General features: G+C 38.5%; 1 protein-coding gene across 1 annotated transcript in view; it reads left to right on the top strand.

Annotated features, from left to right (window-relative positions):
• Window positions 1-11281: 11281 nt before the first annotated feature.
• DNAJC1 (DnaJ heat shock protein family (Hsp40) member C1) overlaps window positions 11282-22245 on the top strand; it is a 206043-nt gene continuing 195079 nt past the window's right edge. Inside the window, exon 1 of the mRNA XM_082847425.1 lies at window positions 11282-11745. Within this exon, the coding sequence (XP_082703551.1) occupies window positions 11548-11745 (198 nt within the window). The 5' untranslated portion in view covers window positions 11282-11547. The remainder of the gene's footprint in view (window positions 11746-22245) is intronic.

Here is a 22245-nt window from a genome sequence, read left to right as displayed (position 1 = left end):
AAATTAGTTTATAAAATAGTCCTTTTATCTCTCTCTCCCACTCAAATCTCTAGGAGTTCCATATAACAGTAGAGGCTCCAGCCTTCTCTCCCATCGTCTCAGAAGCAACACTGAGGCTATGGGCTCAGGAAGACCTAAGGTGGAAGCAGACATGCAGCTTACTAGCTGTGTGACCATAGGCATGTAACGTAGACCCTCCCTGGAAACTGGTGATGATAATAATAATAACTACCTCAAAGGGTTGTTGGGAGGTATAAACCCATTTGGGCTGCTGTAACAAAATACTGCAGATTGAGTGGCTTCCAAACAACAGGAATGTATTGCTCACAGTTCTGGAGGCTGGGAAGTCCAAGATGAAGGCACCAGCGTGGTCACATTCTGGGTAGAACACTCCTCCTGGTTCATAGCTGATACCTCCTTTCTGCATCTTCACATGGTAGAAGAGACTAAAGATCTCTTTTTTAAGAGCACTAACCCATTCATAAGGACACCACCCTCAAGACTTAATCACCTCCCAAAGCGCCCCCCCCCAACACTATCACACTGGGCATTATTATTCCAACGTGTGAATTTGCAGGGGTGGGAGGGAGAGGGACACAGACATTCAGACCATAGCAGGAGGCTTAAACAGGACGATGAACATAAAGCACTTCGTAAAACACCCCCTTTCTCCCACTCCCTTTCTCCAAAGACACAGATGGGATTGATCTCCTGAACCCTCTTGTCTTTATTACTCCTTTGGCACTTACCATCTACTGCCTTGTACTATTATCTTTTTATGTGTATCTGTGTTATCTTCCCCACAAAATATATAAATTCTCCAGAGGCTGAGAGTTTGTCTTTTTTTCTTTTTCCCTTCTTTTGTGCTTGTGGCATATTGTAATACAATACCTTATACATGGTAAATGCTCAGTCAATATTTGCTTTTCAATTGTTTGACATAATGAAATCCTTTATTGCCTGGTTTCCAAAGTCTTCAGAATTGATGTTTCATTTATTTCAAGTAGTTTTTTTCCCCCATTTTGATTTTAAAACATCTGACAACACTTAAAAATAGCTAACAAGAAAGTAATGAAGACATCACCACTTCCTGGAAGACCATTTGAATGTATTTCAACCTATGTCTCTATCAAAAGTGGAAAAAACAAAGACAGACCAGGGTTGCCAGATAACATACCCAGTTAAATTTGAATGTCAGATAAACAACAATTAATTTTTGTTAGTATAAGTATGTCCCATGTGATATTTGTTGTTTATCTGACATTCAAATTTAATTAGGTGTCCTGTATTTTTGTTTATTAAATACGACAACCCTACCACAAAGGCTTTAAGTTTAAAAAAAAATTGTGAGCAAGCATTATTCTCTGTTGAAATGAGACTGTTCCCATGTGCTTAAAGTGTTCTTGTGTCAAAAGAATACAGCTTGAGATATCATTGTGAAACAAGCTTTAACCACAACTATGACCTTACATGGAAAAGGCATGTGATGAAAAAGCTAATGAAAGATAACATTAACTGAAATATCAACACACATTGCTTTGGAATATAAATGAAAACAGTTATGTTTCTGTAAAATGCAATCCTGTACTAAATGAAAGAATTGGTTGGGCTTTAAAACCTTTTATAGTGAGTGTGTAAAATGATCATATTTGCATATCTAAGTCTTCTCAGAAATACTATTGCTCTTCATGTTGAAGACATGACTTAGAACTTACAGGACAAATCTTGAGAAAAATTAGAATTATCTGTGGCATGTCCTACTGCCACTCGGGAGAACATAAATGTAAATTGTACCTGTCAGCTTTATTTATTCAAGATGTCAGTGAGAACTTTTATGTGACTGAAGAACTTTTGGACCTAGTCTTCATTTTGGCACCACATTAGAATCTGATTTGTTTTTAAAAGTCATGACTAGTTTAATATATACTGATCAAAATGACTAAGAATACCTACAGTGTCCCTGGGGAGTCAGTGTTACTTCAGACTTGTTACCCAACCACATAGTGCAACCAACGATTTGTATCAATACGGCATGTAGGTCAATTCGTCACATCCTCCACCATGAACCACATGGTTCTACTAGGTAAAACATGGAACTTGTCATGCACGTAGCAGCTTACCTTGAGAGCTGGCTATTCTCCTATGGCTTGAACTCGGGCAATTCTCCAGTTTACTTGATTGTTTTAGAAGTCTGATCCATAATACAATAGATTATTACCCTCGGAGAAAGAAAGGTGTTTTTCTTTTTCAATTCAACAATATTTATTGAAAGCCTAATATGGGCTAGGCACCATGTGGAGGAATGAGCAAGAGAGACATAGTCCTGCTCTCATTGAGCTTGCATTCTAGTGAGTGGAATCCCACAATAAACAAATAATGAATGAACAAGGAAGATAACTGAGAATGGTAAACGCTAGGCAGCGGATTGAATAGGGGCGTGATGTGAAAGAGAGCATCTGGGTGCCCTTTTAGGTTCGGGGATTAAGATAAGCCTACCAGAGGTGGTAGAATTTCAATGCAGGTCCAACGGAGGGAAGACGCCAGTCAGACAAAGATCTGGAAGAGTATTGGAGCAGAAGGAGGGCGAAGTCCCTAAAACGGGATGAGCCTGGTGTGCTCTGAAGGAGAACCAGTGTGCTGAGAGAGAGGATGGTACAAGGTGAGGCTGCAGGTAGACAGAGGCCAGATTATGGAGGATTTAAAAGAACGGGGATTTATTCTAAGTGTGATGGGAAGCCATGGGATTTTTCAATTAAAAAAATTAAATAAACACACAATATAATCCTTCAAAGTAAAGGTAGTGTTTTAACAATGAGGATAAAGTAAATGCTTTGAAAGAAAATTAAGCAATGGAGAAAAATATTTTTAAAGTTAACCTTAAAATTGACCTAATCATTGTATCATGAAGTATTGATTAAACCAAGATTTTCTCCAAAAATGAAGAATATTATCACCATCTATTTTTATTGAGAGAAAGCTTTAGAGAGAGAAAGCTTTAAAATGATGTGTTAATTTAGAAATCTGGTTGAACGTTTTGTGATAAATTAAAGGTCCAATTTTAATTTCAATTTATATAGATGCTTAGTTTGAATGGGTGTCATAGGTGAGAAAGATTCCTCACAAAGAGACATAGATCTAAATGCAAGAAGTGTATGCTTGGCTCTGCTACTAAGTCATAGGCTCTTTTTGCATTTCCATTCAGCAATTGTGCAAAGGTTTTTGCTAAAATTTAGGTTAGTAATTTTCCATCCTCCCTTATGTCAAATAATTATTCTTGAAAATGAACTGAAAATGAAGGGTTTTTATATTCTTAACAAAGGGACTTTAAATCCACTGAAAAGCTACATTTGGAAGATTTAAAACAAGTTCTTAAGAGTCCAGGTAGGAGAATTTTTATTAGTGACACATATCATTTTTGGCAAAAGAAAAAAATCATATTCACCTAATGATGAATTTCCAAACACCCATTTCCCTACTTTCTCTATAGTATGAGATTCTTTCTCACTCATTTTTAGAATATTGTCTTTACCTTTAAGAGATTCTATGTGGTTTAAAGCTTTTTAGAAAATTGTAGATAGCGTGCTGCTGACAACCATTTGCCATTACAAAAGGAGCTCAGAAAACGTGGCCCAAGGCAAGGAGCTTTCTGGGTGCACCTGTAGGAGGCTGGCTGAAGCAGCGTGGGAATGGTCACTGGCCCAAGGTTAGTTTACACATGAGGCAGAGCGGACTTGAAAGGATGCACCAAGTTATCTAACACAGGCTGTCAAGGTTCAGAATGGAAAGGTTAGCCTTCTCCGGCCTGCTGCCAGTGGCTGGGCAACAGCTTGAGGACACACTAGAAAGAAGGATTCCGTCAATTCACACTACAACAAATAGAAAAAAAAGCAAATTGACAACAGAAAAAAAACCCGCACTTTGTCTCTCCGTTTCCCTTTATCACTAATATATAAGTGGTGGGTCATAGAATGTTCTTTAGTGTGTGCCTCTAAATAAACCCTTAATGCTGACCTTTTGCAACTTCTTTTTCTCCTTAAGTTTGTAGTCAATATTTGTTTCAACATGATTTCATCTGGACAGAAATGTTCTGTAGGTGAACATACATACGGTGGTATCTGGCCCAATTCTGCACCCCCTGGAGACTGCCCTGGTGCCAGGGGGAGGGAGAGGGGGAGGGGCGGTGGCGGCATGGGGGGCTGTGGCTGACTATGGAGATGCTGACCAGGCCCTGGGGAGCAGTAGAAGGAAAGAACAGTAGCAGAGCTTACCAGATCACTGTGTGTCCATTCTACTTCAGGCCTGATTTGAAATAGCGGTATCCTTATAATCGATTCAGGGAAATGTGGTTTCAGCAGGTACTTAGAAGCAGGAAGAGGGGAAAGAAAATAAGCCAAGGAATAAAATGTGGTTGTTTGCCTACACCACAGATACCTTGATTTAAAAACTCTCAGTTTCACTTCCGTTACTGGAACATTCATCAACGTACAAGTCAGAAATAATCAAATCTCCTGAAACTTCAGGATACGGGACTTAACACGTGTTAGACCAAATTTTTCACCTCTGAACAGTAATTTACTATACAGATAATTCTGTTTATTGTCTATTCATGACTCTGGTACTTTCTTAGTAAATCCAACGATATCCAGGTCTCAAAAGAGGTAACTGGTGAATTGATGTGCTTATCAGTTATTTATATCATTTCTCAATTATAAAATTAACAAATGACAAAGCATTAATTGAGTCAATGAACCCAATTTTAGAAGGAGGTAAAGACCTGAGTACATCACTTAATCACATTAAGTTAACAAAAAAGCAGAGCTGAAATACATGCTTAGGAAACCATTTGTCAAAAAATACCATGAGCTAAAAGCCATTTAAAGACCAGCATAGACAAAGGCTAAATTAATATTTCAAAAGTTCAAATTATGTTTTTCCTCCTCTTGTGCAAACATACAAAAGGAAAGGGAAAAGGGAGGTGGAAAATTTCTTTTTAAGCATCTAAAGTGATAGTGAATGAAAGGGCACCTGGTTAATGGTAACTTGTACTATTTTATAAACACGATTCTTCCTTAAATTTAAAGGTTTCGGTTAGGATCTGTATCTCTTAATTTGAAGCTATTGAAATTCTAACAACAAAAACTGTGTTCACACGAGGTAACTCCTTCAGAATGTCAAAAATAATCTTTGCCTGTAAAAATGTTCTTTGCCCCCTGGTGGTGAAAATATTATTATTTAATTTTTTAAAAGTTAAAAGACTTCCATTATGGAGTTTTGGCACTAAAAATCCTTCCATGGTTGCAAAAAATAAGAGAGGATTATATATTGAAGTGGGAGAAATGAAGCTAGGCCATAGGTGTGGTGAAGGAATTTAAATTTCTCCTATCTTACCATTTAGAATTGTTGATTGCTAATTCAGTATTATTTCAAAACGCCACCTCCTTTTAATAAATTTAATAGTAAGCATTTATGAGGCATGGAATTTCTATGCATAATCTAATGCCTTAGCTGTGCGGCGTGTTGACCGAGGTGATCAGCAACTTTGCACTGTTTCCTTTGTGTTTCGGTTTGGCATCACAAACAACATTAGAGCTCAAGGGCACAATGCCAAAGCCAGCCTGTTGAGCCTGGAAGAATATGAAGAGGCCTGTTCAAATTTTCTTTTGCAGACTAATTGGAGCTTTTGTGTATGAGGGAAGTACAACGATTGCTGTACTCAGTCTGAATGGAGGAGTCGGGAGAGACTATCCTTGTTGGTTGGTTAAAGGTAAAAGGGGAAAAGCTAATTTTCAAATTTAAAAAGTCAGTGAGTTGATGGAAACCTTTGAAAAATGAGGGATAATCTTGGGATTATGTAAGATGTTAGGAGAAAGAAATTTTTACATGGATTCTACTGAGGCACGTTAAAGTCTATGTAAAGCAGAAGACATTATCTGAAAAGACAGAGCTACTTCAGGGTAAGACAATCACCAATGAGTCTTTAATGACTTAATGGTGAATGTATTTTCCTTTCCTCTTGTTCATGTGTGTCACGTGCTTTTAATTAGGTATTTATTAAAGCCGAATTTGGCAGGAAAATCATGAATAATATGTTTTATGGAGTTGGAACAAAAAAAAGTAAACTGACTTTGAGAACCAGTCATTATTTTGTAAAGGTGGTCTTGTCTGCCACCATCTTGGGCAGACAAGTGATTGGACAAATTTCCGGTGAAGTGGGCATTTGCAGCCTAAGTTTAATAACAAATGACTTTAAACACAAAATCTAAACATTTAAGAATAGATAAGCTTTATTTATGGAGCCCTTAATACAAAGTAGATAGAGACCTTCCATAACATAATGGTAACATTTAAATAGCAATTACTATATACCAGGCTCTAATTATCTCACTTAGCTCCTACAACAATTTTGGTAGTATTTTATGGTCTTGGTAGTAGTATTATCCAAATTTTATAGATGAAGTAACTGAAACACAGGGATCACCCAGCTAGTAAGTAATAGAGCCAGAATTCATACTGAATCATCTGGCTCTAGAATCTGTATTCTTTTGCACTATGAGATTAATTGAGTAAACAGTACATTATCCAGAGAAGTAAAAGCCATAGTGTCAACATGATAGAAGTGTATTTATTATTTATAACATGAAAAACATCTGCATTTATTTATGAGGCCCTTCAAAAGGTTAAAATTCAGTACTGCAATAAAAAAGGGATTATTTTTCAAGAAGGTGCTTCCCCAAAACAATATTTTTCTAACCTTTGTCAACTCAATGTTTGTGAATGATGTTTGCATAAATAAATTACAAGATAATGTTCCATTAGAGAACAATGATATCTTAGAACTTTAAGTCCATGTATTTGAGAAACAGCCAAAAAGGGGCAAAAGAGAAAATTTCAGAATAATATTCCATTGTATGGATATACCACATTTTGTTTATTCATTCATCAGTTGGTAGGCATTTAGGTTGTTTCCAACTCTGGTTAGTATGAATAATGTTGCTATGATCACTTGTATACAAGTTTTATGTTTTTACTTTTCTTGTGTATATACCTAAGAGTGGAATTCCTGGGTCATATAGTAACTCTATCTTTCGTTTTGTTTTATTGTTTTTTTTTTGTTTTTTTATCTTTCGTTTTTTGAGGAACTGCCAGACGGTTTTCCCAAGGCGCTGCATCATTTCACAGTCCCACCAGCAATAAATGAGCGTTCCACTTTCTCCACATCTTTACTAACCTCTTTTTTGTCTGTCTTTTAAATTACTGCCATTGGAACGGGTGTAAAGTGGTATCTCTCTGTAGTTTTGATTTACATTTTCCTAATGACTAATGATGTTGAGAAGCCTTCATATACTTATTGGCCTTTTGTATATATCTTCTTTGGAGAAATCCATTGCCCATTCCAAAAAAATGTTGAGTTGCAAGAATTCTTTACATATTCTAGATGTAAGTCTCTTATCAAGTATATGATTTCCAAATATTTTTCTCCCGTTATCTTGGTTGTCTTTTCACTTTCTTGATGGTATTGTTTGTGACACAAAAGTTTTAAATTTCTGTGTAGTTCAATTTATTTTTTCCTCTGTCACATGCTTTTGGTGTCATATCTAAGGGACCACTGGCTAACCCAAGGTCACTAAAATTTACTCTTATTTTTTTAAATAAGAGTTTTATAGTTTTAGCTTTTACCTTTAGGTCTATCACCTATTTTGAGTTAATTTTTTTTTTTATCTTTGGTTTCATTGGTTTTGTAAAATTCTTGGCCATTGTTTCTATAATTATTGCTTCTGCTTCATTCTCTCTCTCTCCTCTTTTTCTAGGACCCCAGTTATATATGTGCTAGATTTATTCACTGTGTCCCACATGCATTTTTTTAAACATCTTTATTGGAGTATAATTGCTTTACAATGGTGTGTTAGTTTCTGCTTTATAACAAAGTGAATCAGCTATACGTATACATATATCCCCATATCTCCTCCCTCTTGCGTCTCCCTCCCACCCTCCCTATCTCACCCCTCTAGGTGGTCACAAAGCACCGAGCTGATCTCCCTGTGCTACCACATGCATTTAAAGCTCTGTTCTCTTACCATTCTTTTTTCTCTCTGCTTCAGTTTGGATATTTTTTTCTTGACCTATCCTCAAATTCACTAATCCTCTCTTCTGCTGTGTCCAGTCTGCTGTTAAACTCATCCACTGAGTTCTTGATTTCAGATATTACATTTTTAAATTTGAGATTTTCCATTGATTCAATTCTCTGTTGAAATTCTGCATCTTCTAATCCATTTTGTCCACTTTTTCTTTTATTTTATTTTATAAATTATTGCTCTACTTTATAATAGTTATTTTAAAGTTCTTATCTGGACTCCAATAGTTGGCTTATCTGTGGGTCTTCTATTATCTATTTTTTTCTCTTGACTATTGGTAAAATTTTCCTGTTTTTCTCACATCTCATAATTTTTTTTATTATGTACCAGAGTTTTATATTAAAAACAATAGACAATAGGATTGATGTTATTTTCCCCTAGAGATGAAAATAGACAAATAGGGTGAGGATCAGGGATGGAGCTGGGTAGGGATTGGGTTGGAGTTTTAGTAAGATTCATTCAACTTCTGGTTTCTCTGTTTCTTAGGTGTGATTCCTCTGGGCTTTTGATAGAAAGCCTGCAAGGTTTCTATCTCCTCAACCCAGCAGATTCACTTCTGCTTTTCAGAGGTTTTAAACTTAAATCTTTATCCTCTTATTCATATAACTTCAGAAATATTGCAAATGTCTTGAGGGAGAAGACTGCCTGTGTATTTAAGCAGGCTCCTCTTTTTCGGTAGAGTTCATTTTGTATGCACTGGTAGAATGTGGGGAGATTTTACTCTTCCTATCCTTCAGTCTTTCGGCCTCCTGCATGACCCCAGAATTCAGCAAATATTCTGTGGGAAAGCTGGCTGTAAGTCTGGGCCTCCTCTCTACATTTCCAATCCATTACACAACTCACAAGACCGTTAAACATTTCACTGACTTCTCTCTTCCTGTGTACATTGCCTCTGCCCAGGCTAAGCATCATCAGTCCATGCCCAGAATCATTAAATGTCACCAGATAAAGAAAACAGCTGTTCATTGTGAGCTCACTTAGTCCTGGCTGCAGCAAAAGAAGATTTATTCAACTGCATTGTCCTCTGGGAGATGAGACTGAACACGTGAAGATGCCAAATTAGAAGTCTAAATGTAAATAGCACTGTGGTCTTTGCAGAGACCTAGACCAGAACAAGCAAGGACATCACTTCAGAGTGGACTAGTGTTATTGGAACTGGTAGGAAGAAGCCTCCAGAGCAATACCTTATAGCAGTGAGAAGCAATAGCAGTGCTGTATTGAATAGACTTCAGTTCTGCTTTTCAGCTTGACCTTGGGAAGAGAACTATTCCCTTTAGATGGAGGAAGTCCTTGGGGTTCTTGGACAACATAAGAATAGAGCTCAAGAGGGAAATACCAGATCACTAAAATATCAGTGGCAATATGGCACCAGTTTCAAATGTTATACTGCACTTAATTTAATGGTCAAATTAGGAGAAAAGATGAATGTTGGGATATCATGTAGAAGTAGTTCTTAAGATTATTGCTCTCATTTTATTTTGATGTTTTAATCATTGAATAAACAGTAAGCTAACGTAGATGTGGTAAAAATGCCTCTCACTTTAAGAAAACTGATATATCAAAAAATCAAACTAAAAAACTGTAGGGGGAGGCATGGAGGTGGGGAGGTGTTCACAGGATTCCATTCAACTAATTGAATGCTAGCATGTGCTATGCATTGTGCTTGGAACTGGGAATACACAGAAAAGGTGATACCCTTTGCTATGGACTGAATGTTTGTGTCCTCCCCAAATTCATATTTTGAAGCCCTCATTCCCAATGTGATGGTGTTTGGAGGTGCAGCCTTTGGGAGATAATTAGGTTTAAATGAGTTCATGATGGTGGAGCCCATCTTGTGGGATTAGTGCCCTTGTAAGAGGAAATGCTAGATCTCTCTCCCCCTCCCCCACACTCCCACCATGTGAAGGTACAGCAAGAAAGCAGCCCTCTGCAACCTGGAAGAGGGCTCTCACCAGAACTCGACCATGCTGACCTTTCCCCATTACAGACTTCCCAGCCTCCAGAATTGTGAGAAATAAATGTCTGTTGTTTAAGCCACCCAGTCTATGGTATTTTGTTACAGCAGCCCTTGCTGACTGAGATACCCCTGCTCTTGTATCTTTGAAAGTTAAGCCTCATGATGAATTTAAAATGGGATTAATTCAAGCATATATATTATTTTTAAGCAAGATATACTTGCATTCATTTAACTATTTTAAAAAATATATATATTTTTAACTCTGCAGTAATGGAATGATTTCTTCAGTAAGATTTACTTCCTGGATCCAGGTATTGTTTTTCTAACCTTTGACAAACATTATATATTTTTACTATGAGAGCTTTATCATTATCCTGTTGAGCTTAATTCAGCTGTCTGGATCCAAGATGGGAAAAGCATGAGATCAAACTCTCAAAACTGGTCAAGCAAAAGCTAAGAAGAAAATACGGTTCACACAAGAGAAAGCAATAGCGGTGAGGAGGAGGATGGAGTAGGAGGTGAGACACTGGTGGGAAAGAGAGGAGGTTTTTAGCCTAAATGTCATTAAAAATAGACCTCAGTTGGGAAGGGAACACCAATTGGAAATCGGCTAAAGCAGATAAACTACACTTCCCCTAAGACTATGATTGAGTCACGCTTATTAATTTCTGCCAGGTTGCCTACTTTATGGTATTATGCCTATAAATCTTAATTCATTATTAGAAGTATGCTTTTTGTCTTGGTTCAAATTTCATTTCTTCTTCACCTCTCTCAAAAGGATACTTTAGACTACTCACTCGATTTGCCCCTTTCAAGTCCTAGGTTCAATTCCTCCTATATCTTTGGGGATGGAATAATGAAATGTGTGGAACAGAGGCCGTAATCAATAAATCAGTTTTCAAATATACTCTTAGTTTTCAATATTTGGGGGAGGGTAAGAAGGTAGCTGTTTCAGGGATATTTGGCATGTTCCAGGTGGATGCGCGATGTCTATAACCGTCCACGTCTCTTAATCTGTGTCAATACACGCACAGCTTCGCAGAGCGCGCCAGCGACTGAGAGGCATTTCGCGGAGGCCCAGCTCTGGGGCGCAGGTTTCTCTACTTCCGGCCCCGCCCCCTCTCCCGCGGTTGCTAGGAGACGTGATGTCACCGGAAGCAAGGCCTGGGATAGGCTAAGGCGAGGAGAAACCTCTCCCACCCGGTGCAACCTCAGCGCCCGGCGCTGGCTCGCCAGCTGTTTGTAGGCCTGGGTGAGGGGCGGGGGTCCGCGGAGAGTAGAACCGCCCGCGGCCCAGCCTGTCCCTCGGGCTAGGACCGGCCGCGGGGCGGGCGACTCCGGGGCGGCTGCCGGTGCTTCCGACTGACAAGCACTGTTCCCATAGCCCGCGCTGCCCGCCGCGTCCCTGGTCTCGGCCGACGGCGCTGCGCGGCGGGTGACCTCTCCGAGCCCCGCGCGATGACGGCGCCCTGCTCCCGGCTGGCCCGGCTTCCTCCGCGCCGCCGGCTCCGGCTCGTGCCGTTCCCGCCGCCGCTGCTGTTGCTGCTGCTGGCGGCCGCGGGGCCGGCGCGCGGCTGGGAGAGCGGAGACCTGGAGTTGTTTGACTTGGTGGAGGAGGTGCAGCTCAACTTCTACCAGTTCCTCGGGGTGCAGCAGGTAAGCGGGGCCGGCCGGCCGGCAGCCAGCCCGCCCGAGGGCTGCGCCTCCGGGGCAGAAAAGTGCGGGTACGGGCGGAAAGGAGGGGGTGGGGCGGACTCTGACCCAGTTTCCTCCGAGGGAGCCGGGCACGCGGGGCAGGACTTGGTCATACTGGGCTCGTCTGCCTTCCTCAGCCCGATCCACCAGGATCTCCTCGTAACCAGTCTCAGAGGGAATGACCCGCCTTCCCCAATTCCTCACCGCCCGGCTCCCCTTCTCGAGTTCCAGTCTCAGTGACAGCAGTCTCAGTGACAGCCTGGACGGTGCCACCAGCCTGGGGTGGCGATCCCTTCTCTTTCCTCTGCCATTCTGGGGGAGATCCTTGCACCCAGCTGTGCAGGAGGAAGAAGGAAGAGTGGTGTGGGTAGATCTTTTACCCTTTCCTTGCCTGCCTCGTGAATGTGGGAAGTAGTCGTCGTGTCTGCCTCCAAATTTTCACCTTCCCAATTATACTTATCTATATTTTAGCAGCCTCCTTTCCTCTGCCTTTCCGGGAAGACAGGAATACATTTTGGTTGGCCTCTGGGTTGCAGAAATTTTTCTTGCATTGTACTTTGGAATCTATGTAGCCTGTTGGATTAGGCGTTCGTATCATAGTTTAGAAATCTGGAGGAACTTGAAGCCTCTACAGTGTTGGTCCTGGAAGTCATAGAAGGAGCCATCAAGTGTTCGGGGCAGTAGAGGCACTTGGGGAGCTCCAGGAAGAGAAGTCCAACCAGTAACGCAGGATCGTTGTCTTTTTCTTTTCCTTTCGTTTCGTTTTCTTTCCTTTTCTAGCTTGAGACTTTAACTTGTAATGTCCGTTTGTTGCTATTTACTTACACCCTGGGAGTGGTGAATGAGGGTAGATATCCCGTCTCCGACGCCATTTTACTGGTTTAAGAATTATGGGGTTAAAGACTTAGAATTTCACACGATCTGATTGAGCCCTTCATAAAATGCTTTGAATAGTTACGGGGGGAAAAAATGTTTACCAACAATTGTCATTCAAGGCACACTTCCAGTGACCAGATGTGAAGTGTACATTTCACTCCTACAGGTTATCATAAATTTGTGTGAACTGTTGAGCTTAACATTAAATGGAAATTTACTTTTCAATTAAATATATATAATTGAATATAAAATAGCAGTTGCCATGGCACCATGATTTTAACGAATTTCAATTTTGTAAGTTATAAAGTAGTTTAAGAATTTCACACTTCAAATTCTTTTGTGCAAACGATTATGTGGCAATTGTCTTTAGTCATTGTCTTCACCTGGTGCCACTTCCTGCTTGTAGAGATAAAGTATACCTCATTTCAAAGTAAATGGTGTCTCAATATGTGTAAAAATCACTAGTGAAATATATATCTGAAGACTTTTAAGAATGCCTTTAATATTGAGAATATTTGTTAGAATTTACCATAGTTGATTAAATTCTGTAGCTAGAGCCTTTTACATAACCTATCCAAAGATTTTGAAGATATTTTCCAGTTATTCAAGGAAAATTAAGCCCCTTTCAGAGAATACAGAAACTTAGTAGCAGTGGTTTAAATTTTAGATTATGTAATCTAGCTTGCATGTGAACTCTCATAGAATTTTCATTTATAAATTCATGCAATTAAATTTGCAGAGTTAATTAGGCAGTGTGAACAACCAGAGCATTTAACTATATGGGCAAAGATGGGAAAATAAAGAAGCATAGGTAATTGAGAAGATTCTGTGTGGAGGTAACATTTTAATAGAAGGATCCAGAAAATTGTTTTCATCTGTGTTTCTCTACCCAGTTGTGTTAAATTGGAAAGAATGCAGATGAAACTTTATTCTACCTAAGCAGAGAAACTGATTGGAACAAGTGCTTTACATTACATTGAATCTTAACTTTCTTAGGAGACTTTCAGGAGACCAGAAATTTGGTAGAGACAAATGCAGCCTGTCTTATGTCCTTAATGTGTAATTTTCAGGCTAAAGCCAACGAATCTCTTCTTGACTAGCCAGACATGAGGAACCAGAGCAAAGTAGGTAGGTTACTTAAGAGTGGTGACCTGGCTTTACACACTTAATCAGTTTTGTTGTCCATTCAACAGAGATTTGGTTCATACCTACTAAATATTAAACACTGGGAATTGGCCAGTATGTAACACAAAACCCCTAGACTCATTTTAGTAGGGGGAAACAGTAAACAACCAAACAAGTAAATATAAATGTCAGATGGTCAGAGAAGTCCTCAGAAAGAAGTAAGGGAGTGAGCCATGTTGATAAGTGCATTCAAGGAAGGCAAATGGTTAAGCGCAAAGGCCTTGGAGCTTAGTATTTGAGGAATGGCAAGGCAGCCAGTGTGGCTGGAGCAGGGTGTATGGGGAGGACAGTAGTAGATGAGATCAGAGTCATGGGGGGCGGGGGAAGATCTTGTAGGGCTTCAACGTAAGTCATGAGGACTTTGGCTATTATAAGTAAGTTGGGGATCAAGGGGGGTTTTGAACAGAAGAGGTACATAATTTGACTTAAATTTCAAAACGATTGAGTTGGAGATCAATGATATGTATGTTATCAATTATTGGATAATTGTGGTGTCAATGTAGAATGGACCTGGGTGGTGCAAAGTGGTCAGATTCTGGATATAATTGGAACATAGAGCTGACAGCATTTTGCTGATTGTTTGAATGTGGGATGTGGAGGCGGGGAGCGGGGAAGAAAAGTTGAGGATAATTTGAAAGCTTTTTCTAAACCTCAGAAAGTGAATAAATACTTGTCTAATTGCACATGCCAGTTACTGAGATGGAGAGGCCTGGAATAGAAGCAGGTATGGTTGGGGGAAAATCAGTAATTTGGTTTTGGTCATGCCAAATGTGAGGCATCTAATAAACTTTCAAGTTGGTTATCTAAGCCTGGAGTTGTAAGGAGAGGGTTTGGGCTGTGCATAATAAATTAGGGAGTCCCTGGCACTCCGTAGGTAATTTGAAGCCACAAAACCAGGTAAGTTCACCAGGGGAGCGAATGTAAAAGAGAAAAGAGGGGTCTGGGAGCTGGACCATGGGAGGAACCAGCAAAGGAGAAGAGGAAGGAACAGCCAGCGAAGTAGCAGGCAAATCAGCAAAAGATGGTCTCTTTCAAGTCAGGTGAGGAAAGTATTTTAAAGAGGAGGAAGCAATCAGCTGGGCTAAATGCTGATGATAATTCAAATAAGATGCGTTCTGAGCATTGACTGTTGAATTCAACAGTGTGGAGGTCATTGGCTACTTTAACAAGAGCTGTTTCAGTGGAGTGGTGAGATCAATAGATTGGTTACATTTGGTTCAGGAGAGAAGGAAGGGGGCTGAATTGGAGACAATTAATAGAAAAAAACTTTTTTTTGAGATCTCCATACCCCAAATTAGACTCCAGGGATGATTAGTGACTTAATGTGGCATCCATTTTATCCCTTTTTCCACCAGGTCTAAAGTAGTTTGCTCAGTCACTCCCTAAACTCTATAATTGGAATAATCAATTAGATTATTAGACTTTTCGAACTTGAACTAGGCTTGAATTAGACTTTTAGAACTTGAACCAGGCCACTTACTGACTTATGACCTTGTCACGTTATTACTTCATTTTTAGGACAAATGGTATTTTCTTTCTTTATTTACTTCATAGGAGACACTTAAATATTTATTAAATGAAAAAATATGAACATGGTAACTAAAACTAAACAATAATTCACCGAATGAGTAATTGCTTGACTGTTTTTATTCAATAGGTTATATTTATATTGGTCTTTTATTGCTCTCATCCAGCAAAGGAATCCCTTTCCTTGTATTCCCAAGTTTCAAATTGGTTCTAAAAGCTTTCAGAGGGATTCCAGAAGATTTTAGTGGACGTGTGTGTACAGGTGACATAGCAGAGGCTCACTCTATTTTTAGAATGGCTTTGATTGTTCACAGGGCATTCCAATTTGGATATTGCATCTTTTCAGAGAATACAAGGCAGAAGATTAGAAGAATGTAGGAGAAAAGTAGTGTTATTGAAATACCTCTCATTAGTAACTTAAATTCTAGGTCCCCAAACAGTATTTATATTTATTCTAACAGCCCCTGCTCCTTGGATACCTGTATTTCTTGAGGGATCAATTTTTTTCATTGTCTTTTGGGTCCATGACTTTCTTTATACTTTGTACAGTGTTCTAGCCAACAATAAATACTTCATAGTCATTTAAAAATCTGTCAGTTGATATTGTAACAAGCTAAGTTAGCTTAAATTTTGCAGCATTTACTTTCTGATGAAATCAGAGTAATTTTCTTGGTGCCAGTCATTACAGATTCCTATTCATAGAGCTAGAAAATGTGCCTCTTTCTCTTAGAAAATTTTTAATAACTGCATCCTTACATTCAAATGAATGCTAAAACCTGGTTAAAAGAAGAAAACTATTGTTAAGTGACATGTGCTTACAAAATGTTGGATTTTAACTTTTTAATCAGAATTAATAAATCTTTTAAGCTCTTTCAGTCTGTATTTCAGATGCACAGAATGTACAGAGTAGCAGCCTGTATACGGAAGGGACAGTTACGGCACTCTCATCCTACATATACCCAAGGGGAAGGACTCCCTTAAAGAAACAACTGCTGATCTCTTGACTCATCTCTTACATCTTTCCATGGATGAGTTACCTTGTTGGAGGATGATCACCTTTGGTCTGCTTTGCTTGATTGGGGAGAGCTAACTAACTAAAAAGCTAGAAGTAATGAGGCTCATTCTTAACAGACCAGTAAGGCAGTTGTTATCCTGGCCAGACTTTCTCTTGAGTGTACTGTCTCAAAGTCTAGGCTGGATCATCAAAAACTCTAGAAACAATAAATGCTGGAGAGGGTGTGGAGAAAAGGGAACACTCTTGCACTGCTGGTGGGAGTGTGAATTGGTACAGCCACTGTGGAGAACAGTGTGGAGGTTCCTTAAAAAACTACAGATAGAACTACCATATGACCCAGCAATCCCACTACTGGGCATATACCCTGAGAAAACCATAATTCAAGAAGAGTCATGTACCAAAATGTTCATTGCAGCTCTATTTAGAATAGCCCAGAGATGGAAACAACCTAAGTGTCCATCATCGGATGAATGGATAAAGAAGATGTGGCACATATATACAATGGAATATTACTCAGCCATAAAAAGAAACAATTGAGCTATTTGTAATGAGGTGGATAGACCTAGAGTCTGTCATACAGAGTGAAGTAAGTCAGAAAGAGAAAGACAAATACCGTATGCTAACACACATATATGGAATTTAAGAAAAAAAAAAAAGTCATGAAGAACCTAGGGGTAAGACAGGAATAAAGACACAGACCTACTAGAGCATGGACTTGAGGATATGGAGAGGGGGAAGGGTAAGCTGTGACAAAGCGAGAGAGAGGCATGGACATATATACACTACCAAATGTAACGTAGATAGCTAGTGGGAAGCAGCCGCATAGCACAGGGAGATCAGCTAGGTGGTTTGTGACCACCTAGGGGGGTGGGATAGGGAGGGTGGGAGGGAGGGAGATGCAAGAGGGAAGAGATATGGGAACATATGTATATGTATAACTGATTCACTTTGTTATAAAGCAGAAACTAACACACCATTGTAAAGCAATTATACTCCAATAAAGATGTAAAAAAAAAAAAAAAGTCTAGGCTGGGGATGGGAGGGCCAGAATTTCTAGCAAGCCCACTTGACTCCTGTACGTAATCTCAATTCTCCAGTAGCTTTTCAGCAATAAAGGTGCTATTTGATCTCTATTTGCCTGACTTCTGTGTTCAGTTTTTTTGGGTGGGAAAAGCAGAAAGTCATTAATGGGGCCTTCTCAAACCCCGGCATAGGGGTTTGAGAAATAAAGAGGAAGATCTCTTTCATAAGTGACTGGTGAATCTGTACTGTGAGTATCAGTTCTCTCCAGTGATTCTTGTAGATTCCACTGAGTTTGTGGTGTTAGTTGAATATAGTGCAGTCTTTCTCTAGTGAGTGTATTCCCTTGTAAATCTATGTCATGTAATAATCACTCCCCCATTTCCATTGTAAAATCGGAAATTATTTGTTGATTTGGAGAGAGGGAGATGTACAAAATCTGGAATGGTAGATAACCTTCCAGCCATTTATATTTCTGATGTAAAGCATATCATGTATAGAGTTAGAGCCGAATAAATACTTGTTTAGTTGTATACATATTTGCATCAGCTTGGATTATTGTAAAATTGATTTACTTTTCTTATGTGTACGCTGTTTAGTGGAGGTTGCCTGGACATATTTTACGGGAAAAAGCAAGTTTATTGGGAAACTTGCCACATAATCTAGAGCTGATGGAACAGAAATCCTCTTCTAGTTGTAAGTTTCTGTTTTCTTTTTATACTATTTTTTAACACTAATTATGAGAACAATCCTAGAATAGTTTGTCTTTTATTATTCATAGATACACCCTAAGCTGAACTGGGAAATGGAATTGTCCTTTGTTATTACAATTATTCTTAGAGATACATTCTAAAATCTTTTTAATAAAAGTCACCATTTTACCCAGTGATTGGTGTAATGTGGTGAATTTCAACATCATATGTTTTATTCAGTGTTGGGAATGATACACAGGGTAGGATGGAGGTGAGGGTAGGTACTTGGCTTGATGATTGCTGAGAGAAGAACCTCCGTGGCAGTTATAAGTAACACCAGTTGATAAAATGCTTGGTATCTATATTAAACATGTTCTGACTTATTCCAAGACTATATGGTCTTGGGAATCTTTTTCTAAGTCAGGCATTATTGGGTCTATTTGGACAGTAATGACGTCAATTAATTTTACCCAGAATTAAAAACAAATCCAAAGTCTTTTTTTTTTTTGCGGTAGGCTGGCCTCTCACCGTTGTGGCCTCTCCCGTTGCGGAGCACAGGCTCCGGACGCACAGGCTCAGCAGCCATGGCTCACGGGCCCAGCCGCTCCACGGCATATGGGATCTTCCCGGACCGGGGCACGAACCCGTGTTCCCGGCATCGGCAGGCAGACTCTCAACCACTGCACCACCAGGGAAGCCCTCAAAGCCTTTCTTGTATAGAAGTGTGCAGAGATGGAAGGAAAGTAGTGGCAGTGAAAAGAGAGACTTCTGATTGGGTGAAGCAGGACCCTAGACCAATTGATAATGAAGCTATGGTCATATGTATTTTCAAAAACCTTTCTTTATTTTCATCAAAACACCTACTTTTGAAAGGTGGGTCCTATACTAATGAATGTAAAAATATGATTATGTTTTACGTAACATCATGGTATTCCATTTGAAGAGCTAAATTTTTTTTTTTACTTATATTTACTGAAATTTTTGTCTAAGAGTGTTATTAGCACTTAGAAACTTAATCTAGGATTTGTGTCTCATTCTCATCCTCCTTAATGCTACATTAAGTAAGGTTAGGACTCATGCACTTACTCAGAAAGTGTTTCTGATTACCATCATCCAGCAACTGGAATCTCACGTGTAATCAGGCATGTTGCAAAAGCAAGGCATGCCGCTGTCTACATTACTGGTTAGAATATGTGCATAAAACAGTATGCTTCATTATTAGACAAAATGCCCATTTTAGTGCCAGTGAAGCAGTGGACATAAAGCTATGTGCAGCTACATGGTCAGCTAATAGAATTTGAATTAAATATTAAAGATAAGAGTTTAAGATCAAGAATTAAATAAAAAGACACATGTCATGGTATAAGCAGCAGTATTTTTTTTTTACATCTTTATTGGAGTATAATTGCTTTACAATGGTATGCTAGTTTCTGCTTTATAACAAAGTGAATCAGTTATACATATACATATGTTCCCATCTCTCTTCCCTCTTGTGTCTCCCTCCGTCCCACCCTCCCTATCCCACCCCTCTAGGTGGTCACAAAGCACCGAGCTGATCTCCCTGTGCTATGCGGCTGCTTCACACTAGCTATCTACTTTACGTTTGGTAGTGTATTAAGCAGCAGTATTAAAATGGAAAAAAAGCAGTATTAAAATGCCACTGAGTGCAAACACTAGAATCCTAAAAGGAAGTAATTAATTAAACAAATTCTGGAATACATACAACTCCTGATTATAGACAGTACAAGAATTTTTAAAAGCTACATGAGACCCCACTGTGACATGTGTAGTAAGCAGTAGTCAAAATGAGTTAAGACCAGAAAAATTGTTGTTGTCATTTATTGGGAAGGTCTGAACAGACCATAGAGAAATCCTAGGGTCCATATATGTGCCTGCTAAGGAAAGTAGAGGCTTCATATTTCTAGCCAATACTTAAGGACTTTATACCATTAAAATGGATCAGGTTAAGGAAACTATCTCATGGCCAAATACCAAGAAGCCTCTGACATTTTTGGAATTAAAAAAAAAAAAAAGCAAATCTTATTAGCAGTTATTTTCAATTACCACACTTTTAGTTAACATATAAAAGATTAGTATTTAGGTTCTTCTCTGACTTTAAGTAGTGTTTTGTATTAATATTGGTGATTAAATTTGATTTAAGGAAGTTAATATATGTATGTATAATGTAGGGTGACTGGAACTTGTTGTTCCTTGTACTTAAGTATATCATATAAAGTTCAAATGATTGCCATGCTATGCAGTTCTATAGTAGTTATACAGAATTAGTGTGACTTTTTGTATCACAGATTTGCAAGTATATGTTTAACTTAGAGTAAATTAGATCTTGAAATTAGTTTTGTGGAAAGCTTTGCAGGTTTTCAACAATGCTGCCACCTCTCAAAACATTGTTGAAACCTCTTGTTTTGCGTTGCTTTAAAAGCCTGCAACATATTTGGCCGATTTACTCATTAATAGTAAACTTTTAAGTTGGATTTGATTTTTGCCTATAGCTTATAGTCATTTGGAGCTAAATTTGATGACTAAATTGGGTTAGCAAACTTGGGTAAGTGCGCTTTGGATTGATAAAGAGATCTGAAAATAAATTTCAAGTAAGGCTCATAAACTGCTTTGAGGACTGTTGTCAAAGAAGAATTCCAGGGAAGTTTGGAAGGGTATCAACATGAAGTAACTCTGTAACCTTACAAAGCAACAGAATGTATTCCAGTAAATGGCTTTTGGAGTACTTATTACTTTGCGGGTAGCAAATTTTTTAAAGAATTTTTACCTATCAGAGAAAAATATGTAAATAAAAATCATCGTTAATTTTAGAGAGGCGGGAAAATATTGAGCTAGAAGTAAATATTTTAATTATTTGCCTGCTTTTAAAATTAAAAAGGATCATAAAAGTATTTATAATATTTCTCTAATAATGCTAGTTAAAACAGAGTGGTGGAGGAACCAATATAAACGTTAGGGATAGAGACAGTAGCTGAGAATACCACTGAAGGAGAAAGTAGGAAATACACAGAAAGAGGGACATGTACACAGAAAAAAAAAATACATCAATACAAATACTGTAATGGAGTAGTATCTCCATCTTGTGGCCTTCTTTGTATATTGTTGTTAAAAATGTTGAGGGGTTGTATTTTCACAACTGTAGGCATAAGTAAGAATAAAATATAAGTCAGATGAAAATAAAATATGGTTCAGAGATTTTTTTGCAATGACCTTTGAGCCTGAGCTTCCCAGTTGGTGTGCAGTAAGTCAGTGTGTTGGGGCGGTGCTGCCCTCCCTGGAAAGGGCTTAACTCCAGTGTGTCTTACAAATGTAATTTTCTGTGAAATGCCACGGTATGGAAAAAGTTGGAAGAGCACTGTGAACGCATGCAGTTATAATGTTTTTCTTCCAGGGAAAATTTTATAAGCCTGTGTATATATGTGTATACATATAAAAATAAAATTGTCCTATGTAATTACTCCTATCAAAATCTTTGCTTTACTAAAGATCTTCATTTAGCTCTCATAGAACCAAGAGCATTAGTTAACATATTGGTGAGTGAATCTGGATATAAAAGGAATCAAGGAATCTGATGAATTAGTGTCCTTCAGTTACTACTTGATTACTTATTCTGGATGGTGGAGTGACCCTTAAGTAACTATGGGTACTGCATACCCATAGTTTGCAGTAACTCAGAGGAATACTTTAATGGTTTGTAACAATCTGTGTGAAGAGGATACAAATGTCTTTGGAATGTATAAGTATACCAATTCTGAGTAGCCTATAGTAATACTTTGTGACAGTAGGAGATCAGGATTTGTAAGTAAAATACCACCTTACTGACATATATTTCAGATTTTTGACAGATGACTTTCTTTTTAAAGCCATTGATCCCTTAGAGCAGCACTGTGTAATAGATACATAATACAAGCCACATACGTAATTAAAAATTTTTTTAAAGCCACATTTTAAAAAGTAAAAAGGAAACAGGTAAAATTAATTAAAAAATATATTTTATTTAATCCCATGTATCAAAAATATTATTTCAACGTGTAATCACATTTTTTAAAGTTATTGTGACGTTTCACATTTTAGCTTTTTTACTAAGTCATCAAAATCTGGTATATATTTTTAATTTATACTTCTTAG

Source organism: Leucopleurus acutus, assembly GCF_964270905.1.
Source record: "Leucopleurus acutus genome assembly, chromosome: 1".
Classification (NCBI taxonomy): domain Eukaryota; kingdom Metazoa; phylum Chordata; class Mammalia; order Artiodactyla; family Delphinidae; genus Leucopleurus; species Leucopleurus acutus.
The sequence above is the reverse complement of the archived record's forward strand: the minus strand, read 5'-3'. Positions and strand labels throughout refer to the sequence as shown.